This window comes from Lethenteron reissneri, chromosome 7 (genome assembly GCF_015708825.2).
Source record: "Lethenteron reissneri isolate LAM-NWPU_2019-01 chromosome 7, ASM1570882v1, whole genome shotgun sequence".
In the NCBI taxonomy this organism is placed as follows: Eukaryota; Metazoa; Chordata; class Hyperoartia; order Petromyzontiformes; family Petromyzontidae; genus Lethenteron; species Lethenteron reissneri.
Window position 1 is genome coordinate 8,651,342 of NC_083785.1, and position 25,231 is coordinate 8,676,572.

At 46.6% G+C, this 25,231-nt stretch overlaps 2 protein-coding genes across 3 annotated transcripts in view; one reads left to right on the forward strand and one right to left on the reverse strand.

Annotated features, from left to right (window-relative positions):
* LOC133357265 (receptor-type tyrosine-protein phosphatase N2-like) overlaps window positions 1–15,120 on the reverse strand; it is a 206,596-nt gene extending 191,476 nt beyond the window's left edge. Inside the window, exons 1-2 of one of the 2 annotated variants that reach the window (XM_061575138.1) lie at window positions 14,749–15,120; window positions 12,871–12,927 (exon numbers count right to left, since the gene is read on the reverse strand). In XM_061575138.1, the coding sequence (XP_061431122.1) occupies window positions 12,871–12,892 (22 nt within the window). In that variant the 5' untranslated portion in view covers window positions 12,893–12,927; window positions 14,749–15,120. The remainder of the gene's footprint in view (window positions 1–12,870; window positions 12,928–14,748) is intronic. The other variant, XM_061575131.1, reaches the window with a different exon arrangement.
* A 3,643-nt stretch (window positions 15,121–18,763) lies between these two features.
* The window catches only part of DNPEP (aspartyl aminopeptidase), a 33,274-nt gene continuing 26,806 nt past the window's right edge, over window positions 18,764–25,231 (forward strand). The window contains exons 1-2 of the mRNA XM_061575173.1: window positions 18,764–18,933; window positions 24,489–24,579. Coding sequence (XP_061431157.1) covers window positions 18,928–18,933; window positions 24,489–24,579 — 97 coding nt within the window. The 5' untranslated portion in view covers window positions 18,764–18,927. The remainder of the gene's footprint in view (window positions 18,934–24,488; window positions 24,580–25,231) is intronic.

The window sequence follows — 25,231 nt, forward strand, 5'->3', positions numbered from 1 at the left end:
GGACGGCCTGGCCGTAGCTTTGGCTGGGGGCAGGCAGTGGCAGGAGAACGGGATGGAGCTCTGAGCAGCTGGGGTCGATTTCGTTTAACCCCCTTCCTCACTGATTCCCTGCGGTCACCTCCTCGTCCCTCCTCTTTAACCGCCCGCTGTTGCGGTCATTGTCCCCATCAACGTCACGCTTACAACGCCTCCCGCCAGCTCAGAGGAAGCTCATTTCGACCACTGGGGATTTGTCGCTCCTCGCAGCCCGCCGCGTTCAACCACCGTGCGCAACGTCTCTCTCTCTCTACTTCTTCGTCGTTCGTCGCACGACAAGACCCTCCGTGCTGCCCTGCCTTCGTCCACTTTCCTACGCTCTCGTAGCCGTTCTCGATTCAAGAAACGTCTTTGACGTCCACCAGCCGTGCTCCCCCCCCCCCCCCATAGCCTTGCCTCGTTCAAGCCCTGCGATAAGCTGTCGTCTGGCTGTACCTATCATTAGCTATCCTTAGTTGATGGCAATTAAAAACTATTGGCCACTGGGCATGCGCTTAACATCTGCGATAAACAAACAACAAAAAGCTACGCCGTGATAAGGCCTTCTCGTCCTCTTCTCGCAGAGAGGCAATGCTATCTGCTCCGTGTTTTATTGTAACGATTATCCGCGCGCAGGAAGTAATGGGCACCCGAGGGGGGCCCCGGACGAGATGAAATGACGGGACGAGTTTGTTGTTGCGGGCGTGAAATGGATCGTGAGTGACATCGCGGGCCCGCGAGGGATGGCGACGATTCGGGAAGGCCTTCACCAAGCAGTGGATAGAGCGTGGCTTATGATTACTGCCCCACTCTAGGCACCGTTAATTGAATTCGCACCAAAACTGTGAAGACACTTCCTCGATGTATTTGCCTGCCATTGCTTTTTTTAAATCCTAAAAATATTGAGCTGCATTTTTTTTATCCTAAAAATATTGAGCTGCATCGCCTCTTCAATTCGCCTCGATCCGAGCTCATGAAATGCGTCTACTTTTTCAGGTCATGAGGCCACATCAAAGGGTGACAATCAATTCATCATTGTGTCAGTGCCGGATTAAGCTAGTGCGGGGCCTGCAGCATCTGTAATAAAACGACCCTAATACTCTTAGGTTCTTTCGGTAAAGTCACGTAGGTAAAAATAAATAATAAAAATTTAAATAATAGAAATCATAGAAATAAATTTATAAATTACGACGTTTCGAAGGCAACACAAGTCTCCGTCATCAGGTGGGACCGTCACAGCTAGATTTACTGTATCAAGTGATATATCAAGTGATACAGTAAATCTAGCTGTGACGGTAAAACCTAAGAGTATGAATCCTTGCAGTCACGAAAGCTTCAAATCTAGAATAAACGACCCTAAATTTTGTTTAAAACACATAAATATTAAAACACAAATGTTTTACTTGCATAATAAAGTAATTGTGTGTTTTTTATTTGCTATACAGCTAACCTTAAACACCCAGTCGTTCGTAAAAGTTGAAGGCGGTATAGCACTATAGTAATAGAGCAAGTGTAGAATCACTGAACCGGAATGGATAGCTTGAAAGCATTTAGCGCGAGGCCCTTCAAAGTGCGGGGCCTGTAGCTACATATGCAGCTACTTTTGCTACTACGATGATCCGGCACTGCATGGTGCAATGAAGAGCCTTTGAGCTAAAACAACGAGCAAAATAAAATTGGCTCTCTCTGTTCTCTGCTTTACCCACTACCCTTGTCACCTGACTATTCCAAACACGCGACTTCGGATGGCTCAGCTTTGCCTGGGATAAAACGAGTGCCCTTTGCAACAGGAGCACCCGTCCCCCCTCTCTCTCTCTCTCCATGCCTCATTTTAATATTCCCAGGGCATACAATCAGCGTGGCACGACTCTGCAGTCGACGGCGGCGACTCGCATGCGCTCTCCCTCCGCAAGCGAGGACGCTCGCAAAATAAATAGGCGGATAAATAATGAATTCATAACGTCTTCTTGGTTCTTTCGGTAAAGTCACGTAGAAGGGAATTAATGAAATAAAAAAAATAAAACATAATAAAATAATTCTCACGACGTTTCGGCCACAACGCAAGCAGCCGTCCTCAGGTGAAGAATGAAACACCACCAAGCTTGGAGCGTATATTTAAGCTGGGTTGGAGGGGGCGAGGTGGGAAGAAGAGCGCCTAGACAAAGTAATTTGCATATCAAGAGGAATTTAGCATATGAAAAATGTGTAGGAGGTGAGCGGGGGGGGGGGGGTTTAAAATTAATATTATGCCCGTGCATTATGCAGGATTAGCAGCATTCATAACGATTAAAGAACGGCGGGCAATGTTTACTTCTACAGAGCTCGTCTCGCGTCTGCTGCGCTGCAAATCAGCATCTTTATTTTATGTCGGAGAAATCCGATGAGCCACAAAGCTCTTTTCTGCCGATGTCCACCCAATGGTGTTGGCGGCGATGGAGTTGCAAGACCCCGGAGGGATCGCCGGTTCGGGTTGCCTGTCGCGACCGATTGAAACCGGAATCCGATGGAACCAGAATCAAATCCGCCGACCATGGAGTCGTCAGACGCGTCGGTGTGGGTCAAAGGTGATTCAGTAATGGGTTGATGATGAACAAGAAGAAGGAGAAAATGGATAAGAATATGAAGAAGTCATCTTCTTGGTTCTTTCGGTAAAGTCACGTAGAATGGACATAATAAAATAATAAAACATAATAAAATAATTCTCACGACGTTTCGGCCACAACGCAAGCAGCCGTCCTCAGGTGGAGAGCAGGTCTGTCGAGTAGACAGAGTCATTCAGACAGAGTCATTCAGACTCTGTCTACTCGACAGACCTGCTCTCCACCTGAGGACGGCTGCTTGCGTTGTGGCCGAAACGTCGTGAGAATTATTTGATTGTTTTATTTTATTTATTTTATTATTTCCCTTCTACGTGACTTTACCGAAAGAACCAAGAAGATGAATCCCTGCAGTCACGAAAGCTTTACATCGAAAAATGGCTGTGTTTGTTTGTTTCCCTCCCCCGTGTCCTCTGGTTTCTCGCCATATATGACGCCAAACAACCCCATCAATGGGTATTCTACAAACATCTAGCTGCAGAATCCTCCTGAAAAGAAATTATTTTGTCTTGAGACTCAATGTAGCTTTCCTGGATGAACAATTTGCAATTATGTATGTATCGGGATGTAGCCGTTGTGTGATTATAATCGGTGGTTCGGTTAGATCTCACGCCAGGTGAGTTTTTAACCCCCCTGCCTCTGTCCGGCAGTATACAATGGCAGTATACAATGGGTGCACGCCAATTAGCCCATCGGCAGGGCGAATATATGGTGGGGGTACAGTTTGTGACCGCTCCCACAGACATCTGCCGTGTGTGGAAGAGTAGGCCAAAATGCCCTCTGGAGTATCCCTCCAGAGCTCCCTGTGGCGGAGGTCCTTCTGCCAGCAGTTGCGTGAACAAGGAATTTAAGGGCAGCGCCTTTACCAATTATTTTTTTTAATCGGAGCTGCCCGACACGACACGAAGAGGCCTTTACGCACTGCCCCGAGGCCTTTAATTACAATGTGCAGGAGCTGCGTCATTGAAGTAATTACTCGGCTTGTGTCTCCTTTCTAACGCGATAACTTCCACGATGCCCGCTCGGGTACGCGCGTATGTACTGTGCGTTGAACTTCTTTCGCACCGTACGTAGCCAACAGCGCTAATCGGAGGTCCGGGGGAACGGACAAGAAACTAAACAACGACAAAAAGCGGTACCTAAAGAAATGAGTTTCCAATCTAGAATTAAATGCGCATATCTGCCTGTGCAAGAGCGTTCCAGACGGCCGCAGAAGCACATCTGAAAAGCGCGTGGAGCGGTGACCCCCGTCTTTGTTCGATGGCTCAGCAGCGAAGAGCTGGTTGCGAGGAAAGTCAGAAGTCCACAGTCAGAAGACACGATGTGTCGCCCGTAACACGTGCTTGATCACGCACACGACGGGAATGACCCGTGCGATGGCATCGTCGCGAGACAGGGTAGCTATACTCTTAGTTCTTTCCGATAAGTTCCATTCATTGGCTACCACATTCTGATAAGCTCCCCCCCCCCTCTCCTCCCCCTTAACTTGTATTTAAGAGCTTGCATCTTGAATCCCTGCCTCACTTGATGCAGCAAATCTGGCTGTGACGGTCCCACCTGATGACGGAGACTTGTGTTGCCTCCGAAACGTCGTGATTTTATTATTTTATTTTTATTAATTTTAATTTAATTTTTTACCTACGTGACTTTACCGAAAGAACTAAGAGTATGAATCCTTGCAGTCACGAAGGCTTCAAATCTAGACAGGGTAGCGTTTCGTGCGATGACACGAAATAACGTCTCGCGTCCCTGCCACAAATCTTCTGCTGAGCTGGAAACGCGTCGTTTAAACGTGACGCCCGCTCTAAATGCTCCATAATTACATACTCTCATGTACGGCGTACTGGTGTTTAATTGATAGTGAGACGTGACGTAAAATGAGAAAAAAATTGCCATCGGCACCATGTCCGACGTTTCAGTTCACGTACCAAGACGTGCTTCTTATTCGTCTTCTTCTTCAGGAAGCGCGCCACGCGCGTGTCGGAGAGCCGCAAGGCGACCGCTAAAATCTGCGCGATGGCTATTTTTCATATTTTTTTTTGGTAAGAATCGTAATAATGCAATTTTTTTTATTTACTCATAAAAAAAGCCCTCGACGAGTTTTAAGACTTTTAATTCAGCAGGGTCCTACTGCAACGGGATGTTTGGTCAATTCCACCGAACGAGCAACTCCCGCTGGGAGGAATCTTCGAGTGCTCGGAGAAAACCCACCGACTCGTACGTTTAACGAGATAAGGTTCTAAAAAATATATATTGCTGTGTCGTCATCTCCAGGCCACCTCGAAGCTCAAGCTGACAACACCCATTATCCTCCCCCAGGCAATGTCCTAATTCCAAGTCCGAATTACACTCAGCCATGCCTGGCTTGTGGGAGATCTGACGAAGGTCGGTCACACGCAAGATGATTTGATTTCCAATACTCTAATTATACCACACGGCCAAAAAACAGCCAGTGGCCACGCATTACAAAAAAAAACACGGGGTTTGTTTTTTTACAGTTAGCTTTTAACTTCGATGGTTTTTGCTCGACAGGCCATATGGTTCAACAGATACGAGTGGTGCGTTAGCGGTAATTATTACAAGAGGCAAACGATAATCACAGGGTTGGTGGTTGCAAAAGGAATAATTGGTGGGAGTGACTCTGTGCCATTAGAGGCCCACGTTAATAATGCATTCGCAGTGGTGCGAATTTCTAGGCCAATCCTGTTGTTAGGCTGATGTCATTTCAAATTGGGTCAGAGGTTAGACAGTGCCTGCTTGTCGCCATAGAAACAGGAACTCATGCTCCGTTGCTGATAGGCGGCAAGGGCACCGCCATTAACACCACAAACATAAAACAACTAAGTGCATGAAAGCAGCCTTTAATTAGCGATGGCCTTTTGCACCCTTTAGAGCATTGAGTCAAAAGCTGAGGGACGGCACTCGCGATGTTGAACATAATTGCTGAGAGATACAGCGCTTAGAAAAAAGTTTGCGTGAAATGACATACCACATTTGCAGTGTAGTAAATTAACAGTTGGGAGATGCGATAAAATCGTTTTCACAGTGACAACGATATGAACTGCTACATTGCAAGGCTATCTTGCATTGCTAATGTGACACCAGTGGACCGCATGTTGTCTATTAATGATGGCAGAGTGTAAGTGTAGCTTGTTAACAGGTCAAGGTTGGAAGCTGTGCAACCAAACCTAAAATTAAGTTTCCCTAACAATGCAACGTCTCTTTATTCTGTGGAGTAAAAAAAATGACGTTGACAATTTCGAATATATCTATCAGATTTTTGGATAATTTACATGACGTCGTAATTTAATGTTGTCTTTATGCCGACAGCATAGGCGTCATTCCACGTGGCACCAAGACACAAATTGTTGTTGGAAAAGCACGGAAGAGATGCCAGACAAGTGACATCACTTGCATGGCGTGTGATGTAATGCTTTAGGATCAATCTGAAATAATTATATTGTTTTTCCACACCATTTGAAATTTTGTACATAGGTCAGATTTTCGTGATTCATGTATACTTCCCAAGTACCTGTGCTCAACAATGACAAAACATTTATTTATTTACGTTTGCATTTTTAAAATATATATTCGCATTGGCAGCATTATTATTGTAGAGATTTGTATGGCTTTGAGTGCATAGTGCGTGTACTTAAAAAACACACACATTTGCAAGTAAATGGCCATCAAGTAAAAGGCTTACATTACCTCGCTAATGCTGCCCTACCAAAGCTTGTGTAAACTCGAGGACAGTAGCGGCAGATGCTCTCTCCATGAACCTTTTTGGACAGGAAGGTGCAATCTAGATTAGAAGTTTTCGTGACTGCAGGGATCCATACTCTTTAGTTCTTTCTGCTCGTGCGTGCTGCTGTGCACCCATCAAATGACCGTACTCCCCAGATGATAAGACGCTTTGGAGAGTCAAAAATGTGCCCGGCAACAATAAATCTTCACGATTCTGCCCAAACAAAAACAAATACCTTCCCCCATACGGGCCGCAACAGACGCACGAGAGGGTGAGTGGCTAACACCACGCCCGGCCGCCTTTGTCTCCCCAAGTGCTGACATTTTATGTGCGCCGCACACATCGACCCCATGTTACGACGGCACTCCACAACATTTGCTTTAAAGATACGGGGATTTAAAACAAAATGTTTGTCTTATAATCTGAATCGAAATCCGGTCATAGTCTTTAGGGCCCCGTGACTATTTTCTCCTTCAACAAGAACAACAAACAAACATCATCCCCTGAGAGCTTTTTAGAAAAAAAAGCATTGAGACTTTTTTTAGCCATTTTATAAAGATGATCGACAGCGGGAACACACATTTTGAAGCGTTATTCGCCCTTCATTTGGTGCGCCGAACACTTGTGTAAGCAAAACAAAAAGCAAACAATATAAATGACAAGCTGGCGAGTCAGCGGCGGCGTAAAGAGAGAGTCCCCGTTTCGTTCGAAGATTTTACTGTGCAAATAATTGCGAGCACCCAAACGGTGGGGGGGGGGGGGGGCGGTGTGGGGGCATTTTTGCGTGCAAAATGAATGCGCAACGTACTGGGTGTTCAAGACAAAGGCCCTCCCTCCCTCCCCCACTCCCTATAGCCTTCACAGACTATTGAGTGCAAGAGCCACCTATGAAGGCCGACACGGCAAACGAGGAGGTGGGTGGCCAGGTCCTTTTGTCCGCTCACAGCACACCAGGTACTCGTTTATGGCTGAGCCAGCCTAGGTGGAGGGGGGGGAGGTCTCAGGGCCGGTTCAGATATTCGTCATCGATTTTGGCCACGTGCAATCTCACACCCACGCAAGCGCACATCATATTGTACTGGTGTGCAGAATGTCACGAGTTATTGTTCGCCAAATATCTCTCTCCTATGGGGTTTTGGGTTCTACCACGCCTCGCTGAGTTATTATGTCCAACGTTCCGTTCCACGTGGTGAGGGCTTTCTCGGGAACCGACGTTACGCTGTACAGCACAAATGCGAAAATCTATGCGGTAGTAAAATAAAAAAAAACTCTTCAAATATGTAATCACCAATCTTGTCCAAAATCTATACCGGGCTGGACAGTGGTGAATTGGTAAGCTGTGTGTGTTAAGTTTCGTAGCAGTCAGTTTAGGGGGTTTGTAGTTTGCCCGAAGTGTCATCAGCTGGATGGATGGTCAGCTATACAGACAGACAGACTGACATGATATCAGTTTAACACGTCGGCTTTCACCACCACATTATTAATTAATGTCTCCCTTGTGAACCTTTAACATTTCACAAAACCCCGCTTGTGTCAACCCGTGTTGTTTCCTTGCCAGTGACACATCCGTCGAAACTTTCCGTTCTGTTGGGCGGCACTGATGGGGCATTTGGAGCCTCACCAAAAAAACCGTGCGAGCGTGTTTAAGTGCACCTCTCTGCTTACTTAGCGGCGTTATTTATCAAACCAATTTCATCGCCAAACACACGCGCACTTGGACGAAGCTCTGCGTCACCGTCGTTATAGTGACAACGGTGAAATATATGGTTACTAGGAACAGATGTGTTAATCCTGAGTAAAGTCTGCATGCTAAATTAAATTGCTCGGGGGGAGGTTAAGGTTCTGGCTAAATACAGCATCGTAGGTTGATGTTTGTCGATATAATGATGGAAGTTGGCAAATGCTCCCGTTTGCTAACCAGTGTACTGTTTTGCATGATTATCATTAAATTGGAAGTCATCACCAATTGTCAAATTCTGGCCTCATTGGTAGGCCAAAAAAGTATTTGTATTATATTCCAACAGAAAATGCACGACCTACCAAAATCTCGGAATGAAAAGACACTCTGGAAAGTAAGACACTCCACCAAACTCATGGTCCATTTGACAATTATTTTTGGAGACAATATACGACCTCCTGGGAAAGCAGAAGACACCGTAACATATATCATTAAAAACATACGTAGAGTGGACGCTGAGAAAAACAAAGTGGACCTAAGCATCTGGAGAATACAATAATAGGCCATTGACGCAAGTGCTGCAGGATTATTGGTGCTCCATTTCACACCATTACTATGAATAAGAAGTGAAACGATGCCTCGAATCATCGATTAATATTGATGTTTAAGCCCATGATGTATGCATCGAATTGCGTTCGTTCGATTTGTGTACATTATAACCCCTCAAGCCACTAGAGGCCGCTACAATCGCCGCAATATTGAGCAAATTTCGATGTATATTTTTCATACTTTGATACTGGCCAGAGGTCGCAACCGGGTACCCAATACCCGTACCCTACCCGATACCCGGCTACCCGTACCCGGCCGGGTAAGGGTACGGGTAGCCGTTTGCGACCCTGGTGCGGCCGGGTACGGGTACGGGTAGGCCGTGAGTCACCGGTGAGTAGCCGTTTGTCACTCATTTCGGGTAGGGTACGGGTACGGGTAGGGAACGGCTACCCGTACCCGGCCGGGTACGGGTATGGGTAAAGAATCAAAACCCGTTTGCGACCTCTGATACTGGCAAAAAAGGTCCCATTTTGTAGCTGCTCACCCCGAGCTATAAATGCCCTGATGGTGTCATTGTCTTCGTACTGATCGCCTTTTGGCGTTTTTTCTGGTCTGACACTGGCGGTGAGAGTGGGCCTTAAAGAAGGCTGTCTCTGGTGTAGGCCAATCTGTTTCAAAGACAATGCCATCGATTATCACAGCATGTGTGTTTGCATGTTCACCACAAGTACCGTGTTTGATTAATGTAGGACTTGATTCCTTGCAAAAGGTTTCTATTTGGCGTTTGGCCATCTTAACATAACTCCTGTTTTATTGCCAGAAAGGGTAAAAACTATTCTGTTTTTTTTTTGTTCACGTAAATAGATTGTTGAATCAAATAGTGACCCTGAATCAAGACAATGATTAAAATCGCTAGGGAGGGTGACTCCGTTGCACGCTACTGTCCATGCAATCACACGAGTGCAGCCGCAATGAGCGGGCTATTTTCGACACAAGAGAAGACGGTCTTACCTGCAGTGCATTAGAAATGGATTTTCGCTAAACCTAAAACAATGTCTGCCTGTCCAATGGATGTCAACAGTTCACGCTCTCGCCCTGCCAAGGCTATTACCTACAAATGTCGTTATACCGGGGGGCACAGCATCTCCAATCGCTTCAGTGTAAAACAAAGAAAACGACAAAAGGAGCGTAACACATTGATCTACAGCGTAGCACGTTTTTTTTGTATCATCATCGTCTTAAGCTGACACCGCCGACGATGTGCGGGGTGCGTGTCCTCGTGACATTTCAGGGGCCTCGTGCCACCGCGTCGTATTTTTGTTCGTCCACACACACACACCAAAGAAAGACCAAACCACCGCTCGTTCGAGCCTTCTTATGCGACGACGAAAGGCCGCAGACCGTGCCGCATGTCCGAGCCAAGAGTCTCCTCTCGTCGTCGAACGCCGCTCGTAAAAGTGCACGCGAGACCGCCCGTCAGGTGCGCGCGAAACAAAGCGCAAGAAACTCGCCCTGCAAAATGGGTTCTTAATAATTCAAAAGCCACGCGCACAAAAAAACACACAGACACACACACAACGGGGGTTGAACGCCGCGGCCGAACAGCTGAGCGGTGCAGCTGTCCCGTGCAGTGTGTGTGCGTGTGTGTGCGTGTTCGTGCGCGCGTGTCGGAGATCCACAATCGCCACCTGCGTGCCATAAACTACAAACACGGCATCGCGAATGACGGATGGGGGGGGGGATATCGAGGGGTCCCTCTTTGTTCAGGCCAGCAAGGCGAGCGGCACGAACGCAGCAGCAGCAGCAACAACGGCGACGTGGTGGAAATTATCCGCCACTAATGGTGATCTTCTCGGAAAATTGCTGGGGGGGGGGGGGGGGTGCTATACGCGCCGCGAAAAATAAGGGGGGTGGGAGGTGGTGGCCTTCCTGAGCTCGTGAGAACAGAGGAGGGAAATTGGGAAAAAGAGCAGCAATAACAACAACAACAACAAAAACTAAAAAAACGGTCGACAAATTAGCAAATCGGTGGCTGAGTGTGGTGTGCGAACGCTTTACGGATTTACGGGTCACTAATTTGCTGTAGGGAGGTTGGGGGAGGGAGGGGGGGTTGAATTTGAGACCTTGCGTAATCGACAGGCGAAGGCTCAGCGAACACATTGCGGGTCCCAGCGGAGGCTGTCCATCGCGGGGCTGGCGCGTTGGAAATATCAGGGGGCATTATTTGTTAAACAAGGGTGAATGTGCTCCTGGCTAATCTTGCCCGTGTGCCAAGGGGGAGAAGGATGGAAGAAGAGAAACGATGAGGTTAGTGGTGGGGTCGGGTGAGGAGGGAGGGAGGAGTGTGAAGGGGGGTGCGGTGGGAAGGGGTAAGGAGGAGAGTTTGAGGCTAGCAAGGGAGGATGAAGGCGGGGCTATTTGTGCCTGCAAGCGCCTGCCATGTGAAGTCACAATGTGGCATTTTTAATCCGTTACGCTTTGTAGTTTGTTGTTACACTAATATGCCCTTATCTTGAAAAATAACTGTACAGGCTCTACTGCAGCAGATTAAGGCTACGTACCACAGTATCGCGTTTTTTCCTTCGTGATGTAAGTTGCGGTATATATATAATGAGGAGGGAAAAAAATTTACATTTAAAAATAAAATGAATGTAATTAATATAAAAATCATTGGTAATTATCACGTTGTACTACAGCTCTAATACGGACAATATAATTGAGTTTCTCGAATATTAACAAATTGCATTAAGAGGTATGCCCATTACAGCTCAACGACAAGTGCACATGGAATATTTGCAGTGCTTCACAGTATTGTTTTTTTGCAATGCTAAACGATTTAAACATAATTCACACGTCGCAAGACGTAATATGGAACACGCAGTGCCGCAATGGTTCATAGCGCACTTTGCGCGATAAACCCTGTTGAGTCCTGACCACACTGGCAAGTATATCTTTATATCGGAACCTGTCCTCTCACACCTCCCCACCCATCCACCACCACACCCCCCCCCCCAGCTCTTTGCCTCCCAAGTGGCGAAGTTTACACCAGGCACTCATTTGAGGCTGAGTCGACCTAGGAGAGGCCCAGGACCAGATAATCCTCACCGGATGTTGGTCGTGAGTGGGTGTCGAACACGGCACGCCGGATTTATAGCGCAGCTCACTGACTGCTCATTTGCCGCTCCCCCCCTCACCGCCCACACCTCCAGTTTCACCAACCCACACGACCAGTATGGTGAAGTAGCGCCAAACAGCCCGAATTACGCGGCGTAGAGAGGCTTTCATTCGATGGTGGATTGACAAAGGGTACTATATTGTTATTAGACATGGTGATTATATCATGTAGTTACGGTGACGATGAGCTCTCAATGTGGCACGTGGACATTATATCTGGCAAAGTGTCCAGGTGAGTGACCAACCACTTCGATAATGAATGAATCTAAGATGTTTTCATACTCTTAGGTTTTTTCGGTAAAGTCACGTAGGTAAAATTTTTTTATTAATAAAAGTAAAATAAAACAAATTAAAAAATTCACGCAAGACAATACATATACTCTATCATAGAGTATATGTATTGTCTTGGGTGAATTTAAATTAAAAAATTCACGCAAGACAATGCATATACTCTATCATAGAATTTTATACATTGTCTTGCGTGAATTTTTTAATTTGTTTTATTTTACTTTTATTAATTAAAAAAAAATACCTACGTGACTTTACCGAAAAAACCTAAGAGTATGAATCCTTGCAGTCACGAAAGCTTCAAATCTAGAATCTAAGATGTTATTTAGTTACATGAAGCGAGAATCTTGTTCGGCTACAGTGTCTCTTTGGCAGCCAAAGCCTGGGTATAATAATGATAATAAGCATTAAAGAATCACTGAGCCGGATCACGTACATCACATTTCATTTCTCATGCTGTTTCACAGTCCTCCACAATGCATTGCACACACTGAGCTCTTGCGCTTTCTATATATACCCCAAGAGCCATCCTGAATTATCCCAGACTCTCTTATGAATTGCAAAGGTTAGCATTATAGATCCGGGATGCCACCCAAATAGGTTTGTGTGTGTGTGCGCTATACGTTGGCATAGGTGGTGCCTCTGTATCAACTCAGTTCACGCATAATACCTGGGTCTTATTCGGCTACAGTGTCTCCTGAAAACAAGCCTTCGACCCTTCACATGGCCTCAGTGCACCTAGCCTGGCACAAGTGCTGTGGTGACGTCCCCGTCGCTTAGCGGCAGACGCCCACAATTGTTGTTGTGCTTTTACGCAAAAATACCTCTGGGGCTGCACGTCTGCATGCTGGGTTTCGACACATCCGTCTGGGCTCAACATTCTACAAGACAACACATTTGACATGCAGATAATTCCATAGTACAGTGTATGTTGACAAGGTGCCAAATCATAAGCATCACATTGGGTGATCGGTGGAAGACTGATTACCATGCTCTGTTGTGAACCTGGCCACCCAATATTCATTTCCAGCATGGCTAAGATCAGTGGCAACTAATATCAGAACAGATCCGGCTCTCTCCCCCCTCCCCCTTTACCAACCCGCACTAAGCAGCGTGGTGAAGTATGGTCAAAACCCTTGACCAACATGACATGGGTTAGCCTTCATCGAATGGTGAATTGGGAATGGCTGGCGGTTATTTAATGCATAACATATTATACAGTAGATTTAATTCCATGGCGTATATCACTATATTATATATAACAAAAAAATCAATTATACTGCAAGGAAGATTACATTACTATTTTGGGTTATTGGGGGGGGGGGGGCGGGTGCCCAAAAATCAATGCTTAATGTTATTGATTCATTCATTGAATCAGGGATTCCCGATCTGTGTGTCCCCCTATTGCAATGCAAAGACACGAGCCTTTATAATTCACCCATGTTCTGCGTGCCCATCAATAACGACACGACTTGACTTGCTTCTACATACAGTGCGCACAGCCGGGACAAATCTCCACAACGGGGCGGTCCCAGTACTCGGGAGCTGTCCATGGGGCAGTGGTGCTGAATTTAAGATCCAATTCGAGCTGCATGCTGCTGCTGCTGCTGCAAAATCCTGGAAGCATTTTCTCGGAATAATAAAGCTAAAGATTAAAAAATATAGAGAGAGAAATTATAATCCTCGAGTGCATTTGAAGTGCTTGTGTGAGACTAACATTCAGAGGTGCCACACTGTGCAGTCTGCAGGACACTAATAGACGGTATTTTGCATTAGCAATAAATGATTTTCCAATGCACTCTCGACAATTGTAAACCATTTTTTTATCATCATCTACTCACAACCCCTTTGAATTGCCGGGGTGATTTTTTCGTGAGATCTGCCAAGACGTGGCGACTATTGATAAGGGTGTGCGTGTGTTTAAATGTACAACGCTATATATTTCTTCGACACATTACTTAGTGATGCTGCTGCATAGTCAGTGGTGCACAAGCACAGACAACAACAAAAACAATAAAAAAAAACTCAACACACTCATCAATAATCCTTGCCTTAAAAGAATAAACAATATATAATATGCGACGTTTCGGGCAATGGCGCTTTAAGTGGCCTTCTTTTAATGTACTATGAAGGGCCATCGCCCGAAACGTCGTAGAGTATATTCGTTTCCTTTAAGACATAGCGATTGCCGAATATGTTGGACGTTATATATATAATGTATGTACTTGTGTCCACCAGATATAACAAACACGATTTTATTTCGCATCGTCGTGTCGAGGCCAAATCTTGACATTGCCCACGATGTTGAAAGAATACGGCCTCCTTACCGAGACCGCTTGCACAATCATTCCGTGTACGTGTCCGCAAACTGCGCCCCAGTTATCCCAATCACACGAGGATTCCATACTGACCACGTCGTGCGAATTAAACACGCAAGAAATACAAGGCAGAGTACAAATCAAGCACGGAACATGATCTTCATAACCCAGCCGCGTAGTCACGCAACGGCATCGCGTGCGCGCTTGGTGGTTCATGTGTACGTGTGTGTGTGTGTGCGTGCCGCTTTGTACACAGTATGAACGTGCGAACGGGTATTTGTGAATGTACATTCGTGAAACGTATGTCAGGGTTTGTGTGAATATCACTCCGTTAATGTGCGTATGTACGTGTGTGTATGTATGTATGTACGTGTGATTCCTCACCATATTCAGAGCCGGCAACGATCACCAAAAGAGCTAACGTTATAAAGGAGGCGATCATCTTCCCGTCCGTATACTCAGCTCAGGAACAACATAGCGTGCCGCTGTCTTCGCAGACTGCACACAATCCTCCTCCTCCTCCTCGCTTGCTTGCCCCGCTCTTCCGCGCCTGTCTCCTCTGCTGTGATGTCTCCTGGTCCGCGTGCGTCTGTGTGTGTGTGTGTCTGCGTGCGTGCGTGCGTGCGCGTGGGTGCGTTTCTGTCGTTTTGATGCGCGCTCACATATCACAGGCTCAGTTTGTGCCCTACCACCACCATCCTTCCCAGCCCCTTAGCCCACCCAAAGTGTGCTGCTCTGTGCATGTGTGCAGTCGGCATAAAGGAAACCGCAGGCAGTCTGGGTGAGAGGTAGGAGGGGAGGGGAGGGATGAGGGTGGAGAGAGAGCGAGGAGGAGGAGGAGAAAAGCCTGGCAGCGTTATGTGTCTCGTGGAGAAGGGGGCACAGGGGTGGGAGGCTGTTCTGGTGGTCTTACTGTGACCGCTCTAGGCTTAGGGGAGTAGTGAGTATGGATAATTTTGCACGTTAATATAAAATACACCGACATTAATCAGATTGGACTCAATCGTTTGAGTCAAACCCGGGTTAAATTAGGTTAACCCGCACCAGGTTAACGTTTGACAACACTCCCATCAGCACGCTGCTCAGTGCGGGTTAGTGAAGGTCGGAGGAGTGATGGAGCCACTGCACCGGGTGAAATTGCATTCGCCACTGATGATAATTGTACTCACTCAGGCCACTGGTTCGTTGTGCAATGCGATAACCACTGCACCACCCATAAATATAGTCATTGGTATATTTGTTGTGTAGTGAGTCCAACTGAGTCGTAGACGTTGTTCCTTTTAGAGGCAACACTTTTATTTGTAACACCGTAACACCGTAACACAAAGGGGTAACTGCCCCTTTACCAGACTACAGCAAGTTACCGCTACAAAGGGTCGATCCCTCACTCGGGTCTCCAACCACGTGGTTGCCTCGTAGGACGGAGAGCTTCAGCTTGAGACGTAGAGCTTCCCACTTGTAGATGTTGAGCTTCCAGCTTGGAGATGTAGAGCTTCCAGCTTGTAGACGTAGAGCTTCCAGCTTGGAGATGTAGAGCTTCCAGCTTGTAGACGTAGAGCTTCCCGCTTGTAGATGTTGAGCTTCCAGCTTGGAGATGTAGAGCTTCCAGCTTGTAGACGTAGAGCTTCCAGCTTGTAGACGTAGAGCTTCCAGCTTGTAGACGTAGAGCTTCCAGCTTGTAGATGTTGAGTTTCCAGCTTGTAGATGTTGAGCTTCCAGCTTGTAGATGTTGAGCTTCCAGCTTGTAGATGTTGAGCTTCCAGCTTGTAGATGTTGAGCTTCCAGCTTGTAGATGTTGAGCTTCCAGCTTGTAGACGTGGAGCTTCCAGCTTGTAGATGTTGAGCGTCCAGCTTGTAGATGTAGAGCTTCCCGCTTGTAGGTGTTGAGCTTCCAGCTTGTAGATGTTGAGCTTCCTGCGTGTAGGTGTTGAGGTTCCAGCTTGTAGGTGTTGAGCTTCTCGCCTGTAGATAGAGCTTCCCGCTTGTAGATGTTGAGCTTCCAGCTTGGAGATGTTGAGCTTCCAGCTTGTAGAATGCAGCGACCCCAGTCCCTCTCAGGGACCCGTCTTATATCCCCCTACGGTCGGGGCCGCTCCGACCTCGGCCCCCCCGCCCGCCTTCACGAGCATTCTCGTTTCCTTTTGATCCTTCTCAAGAGCTCTCTCCAGACACGTGATCACCCACTAGTCCCCCCACCTGGGACCCCCTGTGTGGACATTCCGGATCACGTGTCTACGGGGTCAACCAGAATGCCACGGCCCGGGGCAACCCTGCCCCCACCACACACTGTGCGTGGTGCCCGCACTATCCCAGTGCTCGCGAAGCCCCGCTAGGGCTGGTATTACACACAGCCACCCACACGGTGCTGTCCACGATGTAGGAACATCGAACGGCATAACCCTTCCCGGCCGGCACCATACAGTGACATCCCCGATGTCACTACAGTTGCATTAAAAACCAAAAAGTAGCATGGTATGGATACATGTTATCTCATTTACCGTGATAGTTGCTACCACAGCAAAGGCTGTTTCTACTTGAGCTTTTAATTTATCAAATTAATGAGCTTGAAAAATATCTCCGGATTGTTATTATCTTTTACGTTTTACAACTAAGGCTGATATGGACACAGCGTTCCCTCTGTCTGTCTGTCTGTAACGGAGGGGGGTACATGGACAATCTCATCAAGATTATCCAATATGAGCACCAACCTTGAATGTACGTCTGTGCGCCTGGCCCGAGCTATATTGTTGTTGTTACCGTTAATCAAATACATCCCAGAATAAGAAAAGCGTGCTGGAAAGAATCATTGAATCAATGCGTATGCATGATTTTTCTTTCTTAATTTCAAACCGGTTTAATCGTGATACATATTCACCCTGAATCACTGCTACAAAATAAATTAGCTTAAGTTAATTGTATTTAAAATTGTGTTAAAGTTTACATTACGTGCTACGCTGGGGGTGATTGATTTCACTTGATTACATTTTTCTTTTGTCATGTTTTTTCCTCATTATTTGCCAACACAAAAACATTACATCATTCTAAGATGACCAAATTACCTAAAATGTGCCCGATCTGGTCAAAGCTAAGCAGGCCTGAGCCTGGTTCATATGGTACTGAGATGGGTGACCATCAGGCCTTAGCAGATGGCAACTCACATCTGACAACTCCGCCAATGTATGTTGAAGATGGGCATCAGCGGGTGAAAAATGTGACCATGTTAAAGCATGGAGTCCATCTTGCATTTTTAGTAAGCTCGTATTTACTTGTATCATCATTTGAACAATTCCTCACCAAAATCTCTAACATCTGCTCAATTATGAATTCACACAATCTTATCGGCGGTCAGAAGCCACGCAGGTTTGAACCTGGTTAGTACTTGGATAGGAGACGGTCTGGGAATACCAGGTGTTGTAAGGCTAATTGCCCAGGAGATGTTAGTTCCACCGTGGATTCTTGAATCCACTGTTTCAAGCCAGTTCAAACTACTATGTGTTCCACCCTAGTGGAAATCAGGAGCCCCACTGCCCCTCCGTCACCCTCCCGGTAACCCCTCCACCCCTTTATACCTCACAACACGTGCACCAGTTTCTGGTTTAGTAATTTACAGTAGTTTGTTTTACTTACCTGTCTCGTTATTATTCTCAATATGCATGCATGCAAATATCCTAGTTGTGTTGAAACGTGTTATTTTTGTAGGTTTTAGGTCAGGAAATATGTTCTTAGGAACACATGTTAGGTTATATAATGGGATCGTATGGTAAAACGCGTTTCGATATACGATGTTTCACTTAACGTTCAGGTTTCTAGGTACAACCGCACCCTTATGTGTGCCTGACGGATTTTCTCTGGGTTCTGCAGTTTAATTCCTCTCATATGAATCCAGGCTCTCATTCATGTAGAGTAATTGGTCAGCCATCCACAATGTAGCAGGACCCTCTTGAAAAAAAACAGTATTGAGACTCAGTGAGGCTTTCTTGGATAAATGGCATTATCAGCATCGTCTGGGGATTCTGCCATAGTGTAATGGTTAGCACATTACTGAACGAGTAATTGCAGGGTTGGACCTTTAAATGATACATTTGAAATTAAACACATTACTTGTACACGCTCGCGAAAAATGCGCTGACGCCCTAAATATGTCTACGCGTTAGACTTTACACACGCATCGTTCAGCGGTACGAGCATTTGCCCGTAGCGCTAATCGCAGCGCCACCGCTCCCTCCCACCACCCCCACACACTTTCGATTCCTCGATTGCAAGCCGAATCGAAACGATTAAATGTGTCGGAGCGATTCCCCCCACCCACAACACTCAAACGCCGCCCGACTTGCCGGGGTAAATCGCGAGAATCGATTAAGGGTCCACTGTGCTTAGTTAATTTACATCCGGAATCGATTCACTCTCTTTTTAAGCGGATGCCTGCCGGAAACTGAAAAAGCTTCATACTCTTTGGCTCTTTCGGTAAAAGTCACGTAGGTTTCGAAATACAATCAAGCAAATCACGACGCTTCAAATCAAGATTGGAGAAAGCTTCCGAATTTGAAACGGCACCCAGCAAGCATGCAGGTGACTGTATATAAATACACACACAACTATACCTCTATGTGTTGGTGTGTGTGTGTGTGTACTACCACACGTTATTCACACGCCAAGGCTACGTTTTGTCTTAGAACGAATCCGGGACAGACTTTTATAAATATATTATTTTATATTTTTCCACGGGAGAGAAGTCATTTGCCATCGAGCGGCCGATTGAGCGTGGTCGTTGATGATTTAAGAAGTGAAATTCACGCATCAAAGATTTTTCATTGCCCCTTTCACCCACTTTGGGTGGTGCTGGGTTGGCCTGTGTGTGTCAGTGTGTGGTGTGCTCGTTGAGCCAGACTTAAAGGGGCACTTGCATGGCACGGCAGTAAACAGCGCTGTGCTATTTTAAGTTCGGGCAGACGTTGCTGGCTTGCTGAGAGACTCTTTAAATCGCACGTGGAGTCTCAACTCTCAACGTGGCAGGTGAACGGAGGATTCGGGAGGCGAAAGTCCACGCGACCACGTGAAGAACACGCTCCCAATTAACGCAGAGCGGTGCTTCTAAATATGTTGTTAACACTTATATGGGACTGGCGTTTTTAACGGATCAAACAACGGATTCTAATACACTAACGCTATATAATAATTATTGATACGTTACAGTGTCAATATAATTATATAATTATATTGATAACAAATGGATGTTAATAGCTCCAAAGAGTCTCCACTTGTTCGCCAACATTGTCAACGCGTTGCCTGGAATCTTCTCCAGGTGGTCTCCAGAGCCCGGAGGCACATACCTTGTGGTGTTGTTGCAAATTCTCAGAAGTTGTTAACATTGTTTTGAAGTACCCCTGTACAGCAGGCGTCCGGGGTCGGGATAGAATCCACGACCTGCTGTATACCAGGCGAGGTAGTTAACGTCTCGCAATTGGGATGATGAGAGAGAGACGCCACAAACTCCAAATATACAGCAGGCATCGTCAGGGTCGTGATCGAACCCGCAACCTCCTGTATACCAGGCGAGGTAGTTAACATCTCGCAATTGTGATCATGCTGAGAGAGAGACTCCACAAACTCCAAATATACAGCAGGCATCGTCAGGGTCGTGATCGAACCCGCAACCTCCTGTTAACCAGGAGAGGTAGTTAACATCTCGCAATTGTGATCATGCTGAGAGAGAGAGAGAGACGCCACAAACTCCAAATATACAGCAGGCATCGTCAGGGTCGTGATCGAACCTGCAACCTCCTGTATACCAGGCGAGGTAGTTAACATCTCGCAATTGTGATCATGATAAGAGAGAGACGCCACAAACTCCAAATATGCAGCAGGCATCGTCAGGGTCGTGATCGAACCCGCAACCTCCTGTATACCAGGCGAGGTAGTTAACATCTCGCCAGGATCGTGAGAGGTGACGGCGTTGGTTTAATGATTTGCTACCGTGACTAGTGGTTTAGTGTACGGTCCATAGTTTGGGTTGCATGGAACACAATCGCACTCCGCCTGTGACTTGCCTTTCATTTTCTGTCCGTGAAGGAGATGAGTGCATCAGCCTGTTGATGTTCTGATGGTTACAACAGTGTCTTTGAGAACTGTCAAAACCCAGGAGGGGTGACATTTTGGTTTCAACCTAGGTGGTTTATTCTACAGGATCTGAGCGAGTTTATAGGATGGTGGCAGAACGATCCCAGAAGGGGAATTGAGATTGTGGCCAGGTACATTGTTGAGGTATTGGTCGATGATGGGTATAGGTGGTTGTCATTGGTAAGAAACGTGTACAGTATATCCCCTTGCAGTTTGCATGTCTCTGTGGATATTTGGTGGCATCAATGTCCGCAGATCCAGGGAGCCCCAGGGGATTGGCGTCGGTTTTCAGTGTCCTGGTTAAGAGTGCGCATTGCGTTATTCAATTGTGCACGTGGCAGTTTTGTGTACGAGTTCCCAGGCCAGGCGCACAGTACCTCTGCCACTGAGTAGATCAGGGGTGGGGAACGTCCGGCCTACGGGCCGTATAAAGCTCACAAAATCATTTGGTCTGGCCCTGCCAAGGCAACCGCAGGCGGGACTCGAAATGCAATAAATCTAGGAGCAATCCTGGAAAGGCAGTTGCGAGTAGCAACATCATCAATACCAGCTAACATCACACGCCTCGCCAAAGAGAAGCGGTTCCAGCCATCACATTAGGGGTGAGTTAATTAAATGTTTGACCAAATATAACAGGCTAAGTTTTAAGTTGACAATTTTGTATGGCCCGCGAATGATATCCAAATGGCCCTTGGCAGAAAAAAAGTTCCCCAGCCCTGGAGTAGATCGGCAGTGGTAGGGCGGTAGTTGTAAGCACATCAGTTGAGGCACGCCAGGTCGTTCCTGAAAGTTTCTGCAGCAGGGCAATATCTTGATTTGCTGTTTTTTTACAGATCGGTTTATGTGGGGCTTGACAGCCAGACTTCTGTCCATGATAACCCCTCGATATTTCTGAAGAGGGGGTTATAGTACACTGGGCTACCATCGAAGGACATCATCAAGGGTGGTTATCTGCTGCATGAACGTTCAGGTGCAAAGCACCTGCGGTGGTTTTGGATGGATTTGGTTGGAGTCTCTGGCGATGGAAATATCCCTCGAATAGCATCAGCTCAGCTGTGCGAGAATTGGCAATGTCTTCGAAGTTTGTGCCCTGTACATGAAGGGCTATATAATCTGCAAATATTTACCTGCGAGATGATGTTAATGGCAGGTCACATATATTGTTAAATAGTGATGGCCATCTTCACAGCAGCTGCTTTTGGCTAACCATCGAACAAAGTAGGTCACTGCATTGCACGCTTTCAGATGCTCTTCCGATATTAGGAAAACTAATTTCTATAGAACTGCTTTTTGTGTTTAGTTTGTTGACCTTCCCCCGCACCTCCGATTAGCATGGTTGGCTACGTATGGTGCGAAAGAAGTTTAACATACACGCACACATGGTGCTCGTGCTAAGCCTTGAGGGAGAATATTATTCACAATTCTCTTGCGGCTGTGTTTACTGGTGATGTGCACCCTAAGAGTGTAGTTGCTGATCACCGCGTCGTAAAGTAGAATGGCATCTGTTCATTTTAGCCATCTTCAGCAGCAGGCCGTGACGCCAAAAGGTGTCAAAGGGCAGCAGAGAAGTCAGTCATTGCTGTGCCGGTTTTCTTTGGAATGCAGAAAAACCATTGTCTATGAGGATGCTGAAGGCAACGGATGAGTTCGCAGCAGCTACGTCCAGTTTCGAAACCCGGCTTGGTCGGGGAGGCTGCATTGGGTCCGTAATGGGAGAAGTTTTGCAGTGGTGTGTGGAAAAACAACGTACTTGTTGTGCACCCTAACCTTTCAACTGAGAGATAAGCACAAACGTACCACACGGTGACTAAGGTCTTCGTGTGGTTTGTACGTTAAATGGGCTCGTGCTTGCTGGGCTTCTGACTTTTGTTGAGATTGGGGCGCAATCAGAGTGATATGGTCAGAGGCATTCAATGTAACATCCATCATTTTATGTTCTAAAAATGTAGCTTCTAAAAAAAAACCTCACTTTCATATTAAACGGTTGAATATCTTAAATATCGCTGTAATTAAATGCCCGTTGAGCTCATTTTTTTTCATTACACCCACTTCCCAATGTGGTATCAACTGCAAACCTGGTATACTTATGTCATACTGATGACAATACTATATTCTATATAAAAAAAAACATATTTTAAAACATGTTTTATGCTATGTTTTGGCTTGGCTCTAATTGTCCACGCTCAACTAACGTTGGCTGTAAATCACCACGGCCCCTTACGTTGTGGCAAGCTTCGAGGCCAATTCCCAGAATCGTGGAGTTCTGCCATTACTCGTACGGTACATTTCATTAAAGCGTGTTTTAAATATTACTTATTTGGTAAGTGTTTAGTTGTGCAATCTGTGCTCCAGTGTAGCTCAGTATTGTGCAGGTTTACCAGAATCACACCCAGAGCTACAGTTGCCTCGATTATCTGGGGAAATGTGAGGGGAGTGATGGCCCAGATAAAAAAAAACAAGGATAATGCAAAACCAATTTAAAATTAAGCTATAAACACATCCGTTCTGTTTACTAACGTAGAATAGGGGCTGAAGATGTAGAATGTGTCATCTTGATTTGTTTTCTTTAAGTAATTTATTTTTGTCTGCCTTAGTGTTTGTAGCAATGTGGGCACACTGAGTCACTGACCTCCAACGATTCAGGAGCAGCTAAACACATTCCTGCGGAGGGAGCTGGTAGGAACGTTGGGTTGCTCGGTCAATGGCCAGGGTCAACGGCGGCGTGGTGTATTCCGCAAATATGCTCGACTGTGAGGGCGGGCGCAACCCGGCGTGAGTAGGTTAAACGTTGCATTTTATAAGGGCACCACGGGGTGACCAGCCCCTCCCCACCCAGCCCCACCCCTCCCACCCCCCACCCAGCCCCTCCCCACCCAGCCCCTCCCCACCCTCCCCACCCAGCCTCTCCCCACCCTCCCCTCCCCACCCAGCCCCTCCCCACCCTCCCCACCCAGCCCCTCCCCACCCTCCCCACCCAGCCCCTCCCCACCCTCCCCTCCCCACCAAGCCCCACCCAGCCCAGCCCCACCCAGCCCCTCCCTCCCTACCCAGCCCCTCTCTCCCCACCCAGCCCCTCCCCACCCTCCCCGCCCAGCCCCTCCCCACCCTCCCCTCCCCACCAAGCCCCACCCAGCCCAGCCCCACCCAGCCCCTCCCTCCCCACCCAGCCCCTCCCTGCACAACGGACACAATAATCCCCTGTGGGCCGGTGTAACCAGGAGGTTCCTACCAGTACAACTTAACCAATGCGCATGGATGAGCAAGGTTAATCCGCAACCCGAATTCTCTGCCCACGGATAAAATCGAGAGCTAATGGGGTCAGCTCTACTATTATTGGGTTGTGGGCCAACAGGGTAATCCGAGTCATTGTCTCGAGTGAGATCTTCATTTAAAGGATAAGAAACGCCCGAGTTGTTAATGAAGGTGCCGATTCGCAGCATGCTAATAATGCAAGTACAGTGCAGATACACACAAGGAGGAGTTAATGAGACACCTAACCCGAAAGCTATTAACACAAATGTCTCTGCCTACCATTACAGGGCCAGGGTAAAGATAATTGCAGGGCAATTCTGGACTACATGTATTTACATTTTTCGAACGTTTTGTGAAGAAAAAAAACAGTGTATGGCCCAATGCAGTTTACAAAAAAAATGTACCCGTAAAAACAAAGTTTTTCACTATAAATCCTTTATATGCGTGGCGGCTAGAGTCCTCTCGTCCTCTGGTTTGAGATGGCTGCCACCTATGGGTCAGATGATTGCCTACCACCATTAAGCAATTGGTAATTAAATATAAAAAAAATTTCCCTAAAAAGTGTAAAATTTTTGAATTTTTTTTCACGAAAATAAATTGTCACGCACAACGAGTCTGTGTGCAAAATGTCAGCTCGATTGGATCACGGGAAGTGGGTTAAAAAACGACCGAAAGATTTGCACAGTCGTAAGCGGGCAAGCAAGCAAGTGAACTTAATATAAAGGATTTAAAAAACGCGCTTATTTTGATTTCAGGCCACAATTAAAGCCTCTCGCAGTGACACCATCCGCACGGTGGCAAAGGACTTCCTCTCATTTGTCAACAAGGGACCGTCACCTTACCATGGTAAGCTCGTCATTAACTTTCAAATTTCACCACCGCACAATCCCTGCCTCCTTTTAGATGGTGCTCTTTATGCTCGGTTAATTATCTTCACTTGCCATTGAGTCAGGTCTACATGAAAGCAGTTTTGTCGGCACAATTGCTATCCTTGCTGAGGCTTTCCCTCCCCTCCATTATTAAACTAATGTTGGTTTCTGGGGGATGTGGATTTTGTCCAGCGTGTATTCAATTAAATTACACGAGATGAAATTTCAGTTTAAATTCCATTTTCCTTCGTCTCGTATAGACTGCGTAGGTTATTGCGGTTCTGTCCTGTGCAGCTCTTCGATGTGTTTTTTTGAGTTTCTTCAAATGCTGAGAGCTTCTCAGAAACTGCATTTTTTCTGAAGAAGTTACCCTGAAGCAGAGATCGCAAACGGGTTTTGATTCCTTACCCCTCGTACCCATACCTGGCCGCACCAGGGTCGCAAACGGGTACCCGTACCCTACCCGATACCCGGCTACCCGTACCCGGCCGGGAATCGGGTAGGGTACGGGTACCCGATTGCAACCTCTGGGATGAAGCCATGTTGCAGGCACAGGTGGGTTTATTCTAGGAACTTGAATTGTGAGAAGAGACAAGACGTTGGGAAATGAGTGACAAACGGTTACTCAC